Source organism: Microtus ochrogaster, chromosome 16 (genome assembly GCF_000317375.1).
Source record: "Microtus ochrogaster isolate Prairie Vole_2 chromosome 16, MicOch1.0, whole genome shotgun sequence".
Taxonomy (NCBI): domain Eukaryota; kingdom Metazoa; phylum Chordata; class Mammalia; order Rodentia; family Cricetidae; genus Microtus; species Microtus ochrogaster.
In genome coordinates, this window is record NC_022018.1 from 62,400,706 (window position 1) to 62,415,448 (window position 14,743).

The 14,743-nt window shown below is 46.8% G+C and overlaps 1 protein-coding gene across 2 annotated transcripts in view; it reads right to left on the reverse strand.

Moving 5' to 3' along the window:
• Ptch1 (patched 1) overlaps positions 1-14,743 on the reverse strand; it is a 66,082-nt gene that overhangs the window by 28,485 nt on the left and 22,854 nt on the right. For both annotated transcript variants that reach the window (XM_005355325.3, XM_013349170.2), the window contains exons 3-12: positions 10,914-11,103; positions 7,641-7,710; positions 7,442-7,533; positions 5,889-6,087; positions 5,484-5,605; positions 4,615-4,762; positions 3,531-3,662; positions 3,021-3,176; positions 2,110-2,208; positions 1,521-1,646 (exon numbers count right to left, since the gene is read on the reverse strand). In XM_005355325.3, coding sequence (XP_005355382.1) covers positions 1,521-1,646; positions 2,110-2,208; positions 3,021-3,176; positions 3,531-3,662; positions 4,615-4,762; positions 5,484-5,605; positions 5,889-6,087; positions 7,442-7,533; positions 7,641-7,710; positions 10,914-11,103 — 1,334 coding nt within the window. The remainder of the gene's footprint in view (positions 1-1,520; positions 1,647-2,109; positions 2,209-3,020; positions 3,177-3,530; positions 3,663-4,614; positions 4,763-5,483; positions 5,606-5,888; positions 6,088-7,441; positions 7,534-7,640; positions 7,711-10,913; positions 11,104-14,743) is intronic.

Consider the following 14,743-nt stretch of genomic DNA (forward strand, 5'->3'; position numbering starts at 1 on the left):
GAGCAGAGAGCAGAGCGAGGCGGACAGCGAGGGGACAGGGAGTGGGAGAGAGAGCAAGAGCAGAAGGCTTCGTACTGCAGACTCCAGAAGCAGCTCTATTCCAGAATCAGCCGCACACGATCGAGAGCGGACACAAGAAGAGCGTGTAGCAGATGCATGCCTGTGCCAACTGCTTCCTGAAACCGAGGTACCAAGGCCATGCATTTCTTCCCTTATCTTTCCCATTACGAATCCTTGGTTATTTCCATTTCTTTGCAGCTCTGTCCAGTTTCAGATTCGACTTTACTTATGAACCACTGTTACCTTTATTCCCATAGACGTTTATAACGCCAGGCCTCTTCGTGGTATCTTTTTTTTTTTCCCTCGGGAGTTGGTGCTTGTGACTGACAGAGAACAAGCTCTTCTCTCAGTCTCGGATCTTAGACTAACTGTTAGGGAGGCCTTGCACCTCACCCCCAGCAGGGTCTCTACTGGTAGGGAGATGAAGCTCAAACACCCAGGGGACCGTTTCTACTTAAGTGACAAATGTGTATTTAAAGAGTATACATAGGGACACAATGTATCATCTGTCACCTTCTCTTCCCATGACCAGCACCTGGTGATGAGCAGAGCGCTCATGAAAGAGTGCAAACTTGACAACAGTTTCACACAAGGACATCAAAGAGGCTTCCTCCAGGCAGCTGGCCACCTCATAAGTTTCCTTAAGACAGCCTAGTCTAAGAAGAAGAGAGACAAATGCTCCCTTCAGCCGAAGCTTCAAAACTTGAAATTAATTCAAGAAACTTCTACCATGTCATGAACTACCCAAAAACCTGCTGCTCTGGTTGCTTCAGACTTTCTATGAACTATGACTACTAGGTCTAGCCCAGGGAATAAATAGACTCTTCAGGCTGACAGCCTGGGTATGGGAGGGCCTGGCTGGGAGGAAGCTGTCAGAGTAACGAGGCCTGCAACACAGGTTTTACACACACAGTGAGCAGCAGGCAATCTAAGCTTGCTTAAGCAGCCGGAGAAGGAAACAAGGAACCACAGAGGACAGGACAGAAATGCAGAGGCCAACAAGGAAAAGGCGGCAGGACACAAGGATCCCCAAGAGATAACCCTTGCAGAACATAGCCAAGTGGCCAACACATTCTCAAGATAGTGTGACGGTCACTGCCTGCCAGCAACCCTAGCTGCATACTCCAGTGGAGTCTTTTACAGCCTTGAGGTGGGGCTGCTGAGGGAGGGGAGATAGGAGGTGACTGGAAGGGGGTAGTCTAGAAAGAAGAGTCAGCCAAGGAGGACTTTGGGGAACATCCCTGGGCCTGCTGCTGGCCTACACAGCACAACTCCACAAGTGAACAGCTCCTGGATGACAAGGTGCAGGAAAGCAAAGAGCCCCAGCACTTGACCTGGGAGGAGTACCAGGTCATGCCTTGAAGCACCTACCCAGCAGCACCATGGCCCAAATGCTGTTGGCATGCACTTGATCTGCACTAACCAGACAAGCCACAGGGACCTGCCCACTGTAAACTCACCTGGAGGGAGAATGCTCGCAGTGCAGGAATAGGGATTAGGGCAGCCATGAAGAAGGCGGTGACGTTGCTGATGGAGGTGAGGGCCACGCTGGCTCCTGTGCGCTTCAGGCACTCCCCGGTCCTGTCCTGAGGAAGACAAACCACAGTACTGAGGGCTGCCTCTGAACTAGCGCCCCCCCCTCCCCCTTAGAGGACGTGGTGGCGCTTTCTAGGACTGGCTGTTCTGGGTCTGAGGAACCTCCAGCACCAGGTTCTGCTGATGTCTCCCTCAACGTCACGTGTTCCTCAAAGTTACCATCACCCGAATGGGAAAGTCGAAGACAATGAGGACTTAATGCAAACCCGTAGCCAAAGGAAACCACAGAAACAACCTTGGGCTTTGAGAAGAGATGGCACAGGAGCATGCGGCACAATGCTAAGACCCCCACATTTCCATGGGCACCCTAAATGGGGCTCCTGGCGTTTGTCAGAGTGACGTGTCATTTGACTTGAGACTGACCAGACAGCAGAAAAACTACAGGACAAATGCCAAGGAAGAGAGTGGGCTCTGAGAGTCCCCCCAGACATCCTCCTGTCCTCCGACTGTTACCTCAAACGGGATCCTTTTATTTTGTCCTGTTTCACTGAAGGCGTGTGCCAAGAGGAAGACGTCGTCCACACCGACACCAAGAGCAAGAAATGGCAAAACCTACAGCAAACACAGGCAACCACAGCATTAGCCAGGGAAGACTTCACAGGGAAACATGGCTGCCAGTGCCCCACAGGTGCCAAAGGGGCGCTCAGGCCAGTTTGGTGGACAACATACTTATCCGGAAGTCTGCATCCCTAAAACCTTTCAGTTATGACTCAGAGATGTTCTCACAAGCTTCTTTCTAAGGTCTAGGTACAATAACTTAACTTAGAAGTAAAAATGAAAAGCCAGCTAACTCGTATCTAAAGCTGTGGTTCCTAGTGATCCCCAGTCCAGCATCAGTGCGAAAAACTGAAAATATAAGACAGTTCCTCCATATAGACCGGGTCCAGCCATCTTTGTGTTCTCAGTGTGATTCTAATGCTTACTGGAGTTTAGGAACCAGTAAATTATATACGCTATTCTAAGTGAATGTCTCTACCTACCAAGAGCATCTCTGAACTAAAAAAAAAAAAGTACGAATGTGTATCTGTATATATGCACATGGTGTGTGTGCGCGTGCGTGCACCACACAGCCCACTGTACAAAGGTCAGAAGACAATTCTGTAGCCTGTTCTCTCTTTCCACCTTTTATATGGGCTCTAGAGATGGAACTCAGATGGCCAAATTTGCATAGTAGGCACCTTTACCTACTGAACCATTTTTAGCCCACCGAACAGACTGGCCCAGTGGGAGCCAGCCCTCCTGAGATAAATGGCATCCTCATGGAAAAGGCTTTGCAGATTCTTTAGGTGAGATAGACACACAGGGGGCCGGCACGCTGGGCAAAGTGTTGGCCAGAGGGCAGCGATGAACGGTCCCTGCAGTACCTGAGTTGTTGCAGCGTTAAAGGAAATCCCGATCAAGGAACAGAGGCCCAATCCTGCAGCCACTGACAGTGCAACCAACAGGACGCCAGCCAGCCCCACGGCACCCTGGGACTTGGAGCAGTCCCAGCGCAGCATGGTTAAACAGGCATAGGCAAGCTGCAAGCAGAATGACAGGGGAGGGGGGCAGAGGGGAATGGAGAGAGAAGGTGGGGGAAAGACACAAAACAAGAGCCAAACATTAGAATGTGTGGGGATTCTAATGTTTTCCCCCTCCCATTGCCCCACATCCAAAGGTAGAACCTATTAACTCCAACAAATAAATCTTACACTACAAACATCACACAACAAGGCTGAGCTGTCCCTGTCTTGGGTGTCCTTGGGGGTGTACTTGTACGTTAGGGGCAGCAGCTAAAAAGCAGGTGCCGTCACAGAAAAGTAAAGAGCTAAAATTCCAAAACAAACAAGCTCAAACCAAGTTGACCACCCCACCCTGGGGGAGCCCAGAATTACCATCAGTAGGTAGCCACTGGCCACACGGATGACACTGACGTCAGAGAAGGATTTTAGGATGTCGTCCAGCGTAGTGGTGGTGAAGGAAAGCACCTTCTGCGTGGAGTTTGGGGCAACGCTTTGATGAACCACCTGAGGTCACAAAACAAGGGGCTAAATTCCCGAAAGGAACTAAAGCATCAACATGCTTCACCAGCACAGACCTTGGGGGAACACCACCGTGCACCCTATACTCTTTGCTGATGCTTCACAAGGTCCCATGTGACCTCAGGTGGTCAGAGGAGGAGGGAACCTCCCTCTACAGTGGGCTACAGGGATCAAGGGAGAGCAGAGACCAGAAAGACACCCAAAGTGTGTTACTTTGTAACTCTAAGACACCTAAAATGTGTTACTTTGTAACTCTAAAAAACCCAAAGTGTGTTTACTTTGTAACTCTAAGGTTCTCTCACCCTCCATAGCCAGAGACTGCTCCTTCTTAATCCAAAACGACTCATTCTTATAAATTCCACCTCCCCCCACTTCATTTGCTGGCCACTTTCAAAAGGTCACAGGCAGCTCCATAGAGGTCACTGCTTGGGAAACAAAGGCCAGTCTCCTGTCACATGACCTGACCAAGGGGCCTGCAGCTGTGAATAGATTCTGTCTTGCTAATGTTTTCCAGACACCTTTTCTTGCTCACCCAGTTTTTTTTTTTTTTTTTTTTCATATTGCTATGCCTGGACTCTGGAGTTCACAACAGTTACTAGGCATGTTTTAGGACATCCCTGCTAAGAAAGAGTGTCTCTTCAGACACTACTCCTAAGTCTTAACACAGCTGGATAAAGAAAAGCTTGTATCTCATGCAGTACTCAGAATTAAAATGTCTTGAAAATTAATCTGAGGGAGGTGGTGTAACCCCAACAATCAGGAGACTGAGGCAGGAGGGTAAGGTTTGAGACTGCCTGGGCGGCACAATATTGTGAGTACTGGCTGACTCAATAACAAAGAAAACCCCACTAAACCTAAGGGGAAACAATGTTTCCAATGAGGAGTTGAAGACTGGACTAAGTTACAAGCTGTCCCTGACATCAAGGCAGGGGCTCACCTCCACGTAAGTCCTCTGCCACGCCTCCAGGATGGCTGCCGCCCTATCCTCATTCCAGTTGATATGAGAGACATACTCGTAGCCTCTGAAGTGCTCGTACATTTGCTTGGGGGTCATTAACTGGAACATGGTCTGCAGGGCGTGAGCGCTGTGTCAGGGTAAATGGACAGAAGGCAGGTCAGCACCGCCAGCAAGCAGTGTGTGCGACGTGAGGTCCCGCGTGAGCGCCCCCAACTCTCCCCCAGACATCATCCGTCCTCTGTGCGCACATGTTTCCATTCAAACAAGACCAGGATGGTTATTGTATTTAATAGATTGATGTACCATATTAAAGGTGTAACCTTACAAACCTTTTACAGATAGACCCCCAAAATTAAATTAATAGGCAATTTCCTTTCTCAGTTCCTATTCCATGAAACAGGAAGGAGAGGGGAGTAGATAGCTTGACCAGATACACTGGGTTCAGCCACGCACTCTCTCTGTGCAGAAATCCCGGAGACAGGGTCCCAAGGGAGAAACCTCAGACGGAACACCTGACACTTGACTGACTGGAGTCCCCGGCTGCACAAAGGCTAACTCTCATATGGGCTGTAGTTCCTGGGCTTTGACTCTTGAAGCTCCCACCACTCAACCCCACGCTATGAATGGATTTTCTTGCCCCACGAGTCTACATAAAGGCCAGACGTTTCAAAACCCTGAAACCAACGACTACAGCTCCAGTGGAAACCACAAATCCATTCTAGAAAACTTTTGCAAACTGGCCTGATGTGCTCATGCTCCCCCAGATTCACTGACCCTGGACAGCTAGCTAGGACTAACATGAGTCCACTAATAAATACGGGATGGTGTGGGGTACGGTGTTGGATTACCTGACCAGTTTTCCAGTGCCGTTCTTGACTGTACCACCCACGATCAACTCCTCCTGCCAATGCATATACTTCCTGGATAAACCTTGACATCCACCATTCAAAACAAGGGCCACATCAAGAGGCTGTAATGAAAAGACAGCCACATAATTACGGGAATTAGTAGGCAGGTCACATGCCTCGTTAAAATCCAGTGCGTTAAGGGCTTGTTTGTTTCAGAGAAAACATTAATAACGAGACTAATGAGGGTTATGCTAAATCTTACAGCAAAACTTAGCTCTGTAAACAACTTTAGTGCCATACACCAAATTAAAAAAAGAACAAAACTCATGGCAAATGAAAGTAATAGAGGAAGAGAATGAAATAGAAAAGGCTTCCCCCCCCCCCCAACACTCTCTGGAAACTCACTTTGGTTGAATTTTTGTTGGGGGCTGTGGCGGGGCAATCTGGGTCAGCCGGGTTGAGGCAGGGCCGATCCATGTACCCATGGCCAACTTCGGCTTTATTCAGCATTTCCTCCCAGCTGTCCACTTGGTAGTTTATTTTCTTTAACTCTTCTAGGAATTCCAAGGGGTCAAAGTTTGTCCACCGCAAAGGGGGCTTACCTCTGCGAAAGAAATTAAGAGGTGAGGCCATGGAAAACCAACTGGCTTCAGACAGGCAGGAGGGCACTGTGGCTCCATCTGTGCAAAGCAAAATTCTGGGACTTGGGTAAAAAGGGAAAAATAGAGTGTTCCTCCCCAATAAAGCTATTTATGAACAAGTCAGGAAAAGAATTCATGACTAAAGAGCACAAGCAGGGAGCTTGCAAATTAACACAGATATCAGAGACTTTTAATCCCCTAACGTTGTATTTAATATGTTTAAAAAGTTAGCCAATGAGGAGTGGAGGTAGGTACTTCTAAGCAGGACACCAAGATCCAAAATTAAAAACCTAACGAGGGAATCACAATACAACATCAGTGCCTCCTAGTTTTAAAAGACGCTTTCTAAATGTCACCAATCAAGTATCTGACCTGTAACCGTCAACAATTCATTCTTATGTGCCCTCTCTGGCAGGCTGGCAGTGGGGTGGGCAAGCCCCCCATGGGCTCCTGCCATCACCACCATCACAGCCACTTCCCCCACACTCACTTTGGAAACTGCACTGGTGACAGACCAGAAAGGCTTTTGGCTGCCTGCTATGTGGTTCAAACCGCACTGTAGCTGCTTAACCAGGCTGAAGTCATTATTCAGACTCTCCCAACCAGAAAACACAAAACCCCTTATTTCCCATCTAAAACTGTACACTGAAGGTCAGGGGATGGCCACTGCAAATTGCTTTTGCAGATACGTGCCGGCCAGGACGGAAACAATAACCCAAGCACTAACTCTTGCGTAATTAGCTGAAAAATGTCTACACTGAGTAACCATCAGTCTTTAAATGATGTGGTGTGTGTGACTCCCAACTGCCGGGGCTATGAAGCATCCCTTGTCATGGCCTTAACAGAGGGCGTATATCCCCCTTAAACATCATTACTGCAATCCCAAGAAGGGTTAATATATGACTTTGCTGGAAGATCTTGAATCTTATAGCTTCAAGTATTTCTTTGTGATATGTACCCAGCAATAAATTCTCTTCTTAAAGGTTTGAGTGCTGGTCTGCGTAACCGCAAGCATTTTATAAAGAGTTTTTAAAAAATTGCACGGGCTGCTCGGCAATTTGCATTTTATTTGCATATAAATAGGTTGGTAAAAGTGAATGAAATTTAATGATGCCTACAGAACTGTTTTTGAAAAGAGAAAAAAAAAACATTCTGCTGCAGTCCCCTCCCCCCCAAAACCATTCACTAAAGAAAAAAAATGCGCTTGGAATTTCAATGTTTTTATTCCTCGTCCAAAACTGAAACAGAATAAACAATGATAAGGCACACCGGAAACTGTGACAGAGCCAAGCAATTCGACCCTGAGGCCACACTTACAGGAGGTACGCTGTCCCTGACTGCAACTTCGCCCCTTCCCAGAAGCAGTCCAGAGGTGTGATGATCAAGCAAGGGTAAAGGTATTCTATTATCTGTCAAAGCAAAAACAAGGAGTGCATTAGGCTAACACTCGATGCTGGGGTTGTTTCCAGAAACTGTGAACGGTTTTTCCCTCTTTGCAAACAAGAAAAGCATGTACCTGATCCATGTAACCTGTCTCCGTGATAAGTTCCCCTGATTTGTAGCACAAATGTTCCAACTTCCACTGCCTATTGGGATGAAAAGCAGAGAAAAGTAAAACAGAACACTTCTTACCGCAACGAAACGAGCTAAGAACTGGAGCAACAGGACTTATCAAAAGGCTGTAATTTCGATCACGTTGAAGCATCTGTCAAAACCAGCAGTGCTTTTGCCAAGCAGAAAGCTGGCAAGCTCGTTTTAATGAATAGATAACACTGGATCGTAATTAACATGTGGGGTGTTTATGTAAATGAACGCTACCCAAGTACTTGAAAAGTCTTGTTTCCTTAAGTGTTCTACCAATAATCTTGTTTACACCATTAATCTGCTTTTCCACATACATTAAACAACCTGCAGCGATCCAGTGACATTATCACAAATTCAAAATAAGTGGAGCTTGAGATAGTGTACCAAGTGTTGGGATATCGTCAGGTGGGAAACCATTGCTGGCTTTTATTTATCTTTTTTTTTTTCTTTTTTAAACTAGCAGATGTTATTTGTAGGTCAAGTCTGAAACATTCCTCCTCTTAAGCACAAATGTTATAAGCAACCTCTACCAGGTAGACTGCATGCATTCCCAGTCTGGTAGACATGACCTTAAACCCACAGCTTTTTAATGTGTTTAGGGAAATAAGTGTTAATCAAAAATAAAAGGATATTTGGAAAGAGAAGAGATGGGAAACCAAAGGAATGAAAATAAAAACTAACACACACATACCCCAAACTGCTCTATTTTATTGGTCTTCTTAGGAGGCCTGTCTTCACCCATTGGTGCCCTCTTCCCTACGCTTCTTTCTAGAATTTTCCCATCTTTCGCTCAGTGCCCTTTAGAAAGTCTACCTTCTTGCTAGTAAGTTTTCTTTGCCTAATGCTGGTGAAAATGGCTCTTCATGTAGAGTCCTGGCTGTTATTCCATACCTGGGGTATGTAAGGTGGGCACTGCCCATGCCTGGCTTTGTCTGTGCCAACCTCTGATTGTATTTCTAGTTCATTCACCATCTCTCCTTCCTTTCTCTTATCGACCTGCTGATCATGTAGGTCTCTCTTTCTCTCCACACACTCATACGCTCGCGCGCTCGCTCTCTCTCTCTCTCTCTCTCTCTCTCTCTCTCTCTCTCTCTCACACACACACACACACACACACACACTCACACACACCTCATTAACTCTGTGCAGTGCCAGCATAGACTATCCAACATTACAAGTAGGTTTTCAATGCCATCTGATGAGCCAGTTCTCTGTGTTTGCTTGAGGAAGACACTGTTGATCATTCACTGGGTGTGGATCCAGAAGAAGGGGTTTGAAACCTGGACTCATCATTTAATAACCTTAGGATCTTGCACAAATGCTCCATTTCATCTCATTTTAAGTTTTTTTTTCCCATCTAAAATATACATACATCGACTATGCAAGGGTTCATCTTAGCGTCTTTGAGAAGGATTGTCACCTCACAGTAGGGAACCTTTAATCTTGTCCTCAAGCATGTGAATGGCACATGCCTCAGAGTGGGCATGCCAAGAGCTTTATAGGGCCTGACTGCAACTTCCTGCCATCTAGGCCAGGCAGCTGCCTTCTCCACAGTGCACACCAGGGGTGGGAGGACAGCAGGTTGCTAAGATCTGTCCACACCTTCCAAAGCTCACCTGACCTCTCCTGCTCCACCAGGGGCCATGCGTGTGGTTCCTACCCTGAAGGGACTGACTGCATAGACAAGTCACTATAGATACAGAGGGAAACATATTTTTTTCTTTTTTCTTTTTATTGAGAAAAGGAAAAAACACAAGTTTCAGCCTCCTCCCAGCCTCCCATTTCCCTCCCCCTCCTCCCACCCTTCTCCCCCTCCCCCCACTCCTCTCCTCCTCCCTCTCCAGTCCAAAGAGCAGTCAGGGTTCCCTGCCCTGTGGTAAGTCCTAGGTCCTCCCACCTCCATCCATATCTTGGAAGGTGAACATCCAAACTGGCTAGGCTCCCACAAAGCCAGAACATGAAGTAGGATCAAAACCCCATGCCATTGTCCTTGGCTTCTCAGCAACCCTCATTGTTCGCCATGTTCAGAGAGTCCGGTTTTATCCCATGCTTTTTCAGTCACAGTCCAGCTGGCCTTGGTGATCTCCCAATAGATCAGCTCCACTGTCTCAGTGGGTGGGTGCACCCCTCGTGGTCCCTGCACCCCTTGTGGTCCCAGGGGAAATAGATGTTAATTCTGTTCCAAAACTCCCTTAAAAGGTGTATGTATAAATCTACCTCACTCGGACATAACAGAGAATTCCCAGGGAAACTCAACACCCACCCATCCATTTGCTTTGCAACTAATGTCACCTGTACATGCAAAGTAAGACTTCCTCCTCCCTCTCCTCCCTCCCTCTGCCCTTTACACTGCTGGCTGAGATTACACTATCCAAAGAAAGGTTCAGTAATGGAGATAGTTTACCAAGTGAACAAAATATTCAATCTGGGGAAAAAATATCTTAAGCAGTGGGATAAAGATCAGCGTGTAAGCCCCACAAGAGAACCGCATCCATCTGTGAACCATGCCAAGATACTTAGTCGAAATACATTGCAGAAGAGATGGCTCAGAGGTAAAGTGCACTTGCTGCTCTTGCAGGTGACCAGGTTTGATTCCCAGCACCTACATGGCAGCGCTTACTCTCTAACTCCAGCTTCAGACTGCACACCTGCACACATGAGGTACACTGACACACATGCAGGCAAACATGCAGATGATATGGTTGACCACATACCTAATCTCAAACATTCACATCTGGAAAGCTCTAGAATCTGAACTTTTGGACAAAAGCATCATGCCACAAATAGAAAATTCCATACAATGATACTCCATTTTTTTTGCACAAAAATAAGTACTAAAATATTATATAAGGTATATTAGAACATAAATCAGTTCTGTCTTCAGTCTTGGATCTTGCCCCCAAATAAATCTTATTACCTACATAGAAATAGTCCAAAATAAATTTATTTTAAATGTTTGAGATACTTCTGGGTCCCAAGCACTTTGGATAAGGAAGATTCAATGTGTAGTATTTTGCTAACAACCTCTAAAAACAAACCAACAGGGGGAAGTGATCAATGGTAGCACTGTGTAACAACTATGAAACCCTGGGTTCTAATGTTATCAGAAAACTGTTGAGATCAACTTAATAATCCAAAGGCGAAGTTATTTCTGGAAGCAAGAGGCCTGCCTGCTGGCCGGTGCACACAGCACAGCTGGCCTTACCTGTTATACATGTAGACATGCACACGGCTGGCCTGCAGAGCCGAGTCCAGGTGCTGAAGGAGAGCTTCCGTGGTCAGGACGTTAGCGCCTTCTTCTTTTGGAGTCTGTATCATGAGTTGAGGATTAAACATAGCCTCTTCTCCTATCTTCTGCCGGGTATAATTTAATTCTCGACTCACTCGTCCACCAACTGACAAACATGGATAGGTATCGATCAGAACAGAACTCATCTCCAAACCATTCCCTAAAAGACAGGTTCAGTAACCGGGAACAAACTGGAGATGAAACTCGAGTGAATGGCAAGGCTGGCTTTAGGAATGACAAGTCTAATAAAAAATAATACTCTCTAAGCCCAATGCTTGTCAAATACCCAAATCTACTGGATGCATTCTGACCAGACACCACAGGTCTAAGAAAGGAAGGGGTGGAGAAACACAATATACCTTTCTTTTCTCTGAGGACCAGAACAAAACACCTTTGGTCTCTTTTACTTATATCAACAATATGCCTACAGCACATTTTGTGATAAATGACTCAATTTACACTCTTCTAAGCAATCTAGCAAAGGTAACAAGGGAAAGTTTCTCCTCCATGGAAAAGTCACAAGGAAGGCAGCCTGTGGGTGCTCAGAACACAACCCGTGGGCAGAGAGACTGTGATTCCAGTCAGAAGGGCCAGGGGAACTCCACAGCAGGGGAACATCAGGATCACCTGGTCAGCATCCAAAAAACACAGGCCTCCGGTTCTCAATCCTCTGGGAAGGTGTAACCTGTCTGGAAGCTCCCAGGTGCTGCTGGGCCTTCCACTGAGGCCAAGGAGGAGCTCTATCCAGCACCGACTGCCTCTTCTACAAGTCTGTCTAAAGCTAGACATACTGGCACGCAGGCTCAATGGATGATTTTTAAACCACTGACTCTGGATCTCCTTTCTGTGTACTCTGTACACTAAGAGTAAACCACACTCTGCTGAGAGGCATCTTGGGAAGACGGAGGATCTGCTCCCACGTGCGCATACACACAAGGCAAAGGAAGCTGGTCTGAATAGTTCCCAAAGTCACTGATAAGCTCTGAGTTTCTGAGACACAGACCTCTGGCCATCGCTCGGAAAGCTCGGAAAGAACTCGGTGATTGTCACTTTCCCACGAGGAGGAATCCTTTTTCTTCAAGTTTAGTATTCAAGGACATAAACATTTGGTTTGGGAAAGTAAGTAAGTACTGAGAACAGTGGGGTGTTTGGTTCTCTTGGCGTATTTTATAAACAGTGGGGGAGGCTGGAAAGCAAACAACGGCCTCATTAGGAAAACGAGCGCAGACTCTTGAGCTGGCAGGACCCAATGCATGGGCCCAGAAGCCGCCAGGGCCACCATGGAGCTCAGAGGTAAGGCTAAAGGAGCTTATGGCTGTGGGAAGAGGGCAGCGAAGGGTTCATAAAAGGTATTCAAAGTGTGCAGATAGTTTGGGGAATGCCAGAGGGGGATGGCTGAGGCCTTTACCAAAGTCATTATAGAAAAGCAGGACTAGGGGGTGTGGCTCAGGGCCTGCCTGGCATCTACAAGGTCCTGATTCCAGCCTCAGCTCTAGGGAAACTCGGAAACAAGCCCTCTCGTCCTAACCAAAGACAGTCTCTTGTTCACTGTGGGCAGGCTTTCAGGCACCTAGCCAACTGAATTTGACATCTGCCTGTGCGGAAACACCGGAGCACCCCTGAAAAGCTGCAAGGCAACCCCACATCTGCACAACCTCTTCATTTCTCTTAGTGTTCTCACGTCTCATACCCCAAACCTGGACTCCCCTTGCCTCCTTGTGACCAGACACTGCTGAGGACACTGTGCTCCCTTGTGTTTTAAAACTAAAACCAGGGTGACTTCAAATCAAAAGGACAATAATAATAATATTGATACTAATAATATATTTTTTAAAGCTAAAATAAAAGCAAGCCACAAAGCCGAGCCCCTCCCTCTCCCAACACACAACTGCTTTTACAGCAGAGCTCTCTATGTGAATCAAGACCATTTGACCAGACGTCTCCATTTACAGCCCGCGACACAAGCGCTCACAAAGATAAGAAATCCACTGCCCAGCACACGACACACTGCTAAGGACATCGCTGTGCACTTTCAAGCTAAACTCTCTGCATAGGGGGTTTCAGAAAGGATATACTTGCCAGGTGGTGCTGGTCACGCCTTTAATCCCAGCACTTGGGAGGCAGAAGCAGGAGGATCTCTGTGCGTTTGGGGCCAGCCTGCCCTACAAAGCGAGGTCTAGGACAGTCAAGGATACATAGAGGAACCCTGTCTCGGAGAAAAATTATTAAAAGCAAGCAAACAAACAGAAAGGAGAGTCTCAAAATAGAACAATGTAATTCCTTGGCCCTGTTACCACCCTATAGTGTATGTTAAAATAAATGCATTTTAAGCAACTGAATACCCATTCTATCTTTGGGGTTGCATGTTTTTGTTTTCTTTGCTCTAGGGATTAATACTCATTATCTTTTTAAAAAGATTTAATAGTCCCAATCATTTATATTTGTGTGTGTGTATGGGAGTATGAGCTATGCACTTGAGTGTTGTACCCACAGAGGCAAGAAGATGACATTAGATTTCCCTAGAGCTGGAGTTACAGGTGGGTACGAGTTACCCAATGTGGGTGCGGGTTACCGAGTTCAGGTCATCTGCAAAAACAGTACGCTCTCTTAACTGCTTAACTCATAACCGTCAGTTATGAATCTTACCTATGTGACAATCAGCACCAGCCAACGCAAGATCACAACCGTCAGTGATAAAGTAGGCCATGCAAGCAGCAGAGTTGAAACTTTGCAAGAATGCACGCTGCGTCCTACTGATGATAACTAAAAGGCTTACCTGTGCCTCTGATGCAGTGACATTTTAGGCCTAACATTCGTATTTTATTTATTTATTTATTTTTAAGTCTTTGGGTCAGGATTTCTCTGTGTAGCTTTGGAGCCTGTCCAGGAGCCCACTCTGCAGAACAGGTTATCCTCAAACTGACAGAGATCCGCCTACCTCTGCCTCCCGAGTGCTAGGACTAAAGGCATGAGCGGCTACTGCCTGGCCTTCACTGAATATTATTTAACTGAGTGTTTTTGCCAGATGACCGGCTAACTCATCCACAGTTGTTTAAACAGCTCAGCTCACCCAGCCAGGATCTATCTCCCTCTGGGTGCACAGGGTGTGTGGCAGGTGGCGTGTACTAAGGAGTAGGAACACTTGGTGGACAGGACCAGGCACTCCTGCCTAAGGCTCTGCTCCAGGAGGGTTACAGGACCAGTGTCATGAACAGACGATGCCAAGAAAACCAAGCGTCATGAAGACAACTAAGGTGAGCTGGGAGACATCACGATGAAGCCTGATTTCTGCAAGGAGAGGGTGGCTGGAACCCGGTGAGAGTGGATGATGTCATTCATTGGCTTGCTCCAGGAGATTCAGCTCCTGGGGTAGACTAGGCACCACCAACTGCAGCAGTACTCACCCTATGCGGTGAGCAAGCTAAGGAAGGGAAGCCTCTCAGGACAGAGCTGTTTTACAGGCTTGCCTGACTCTTGCTGGCTATCTTGGCAAACGCCCATGGTGAACCAAGGCAGAAGGAGAGCCTGAAGCTGCTCATTCATTACCTGGCTGCCTTCCTGCTGCTCTGAAGTCCCACAAAATCCACGTTAGATGATTACAGTCCTGTAGATCAGAGCTGGCCTATAACCTCTGACTTTAAAAGATCTGAAAGGCATAGGGCTTGTGTGTGTGTGTGTGTGTGTGTGTGTGTGTGTGTGTGTGTGTGTGCGCGCGTGCATGTGAGTATGTGTGTGTCCCTCCTGAG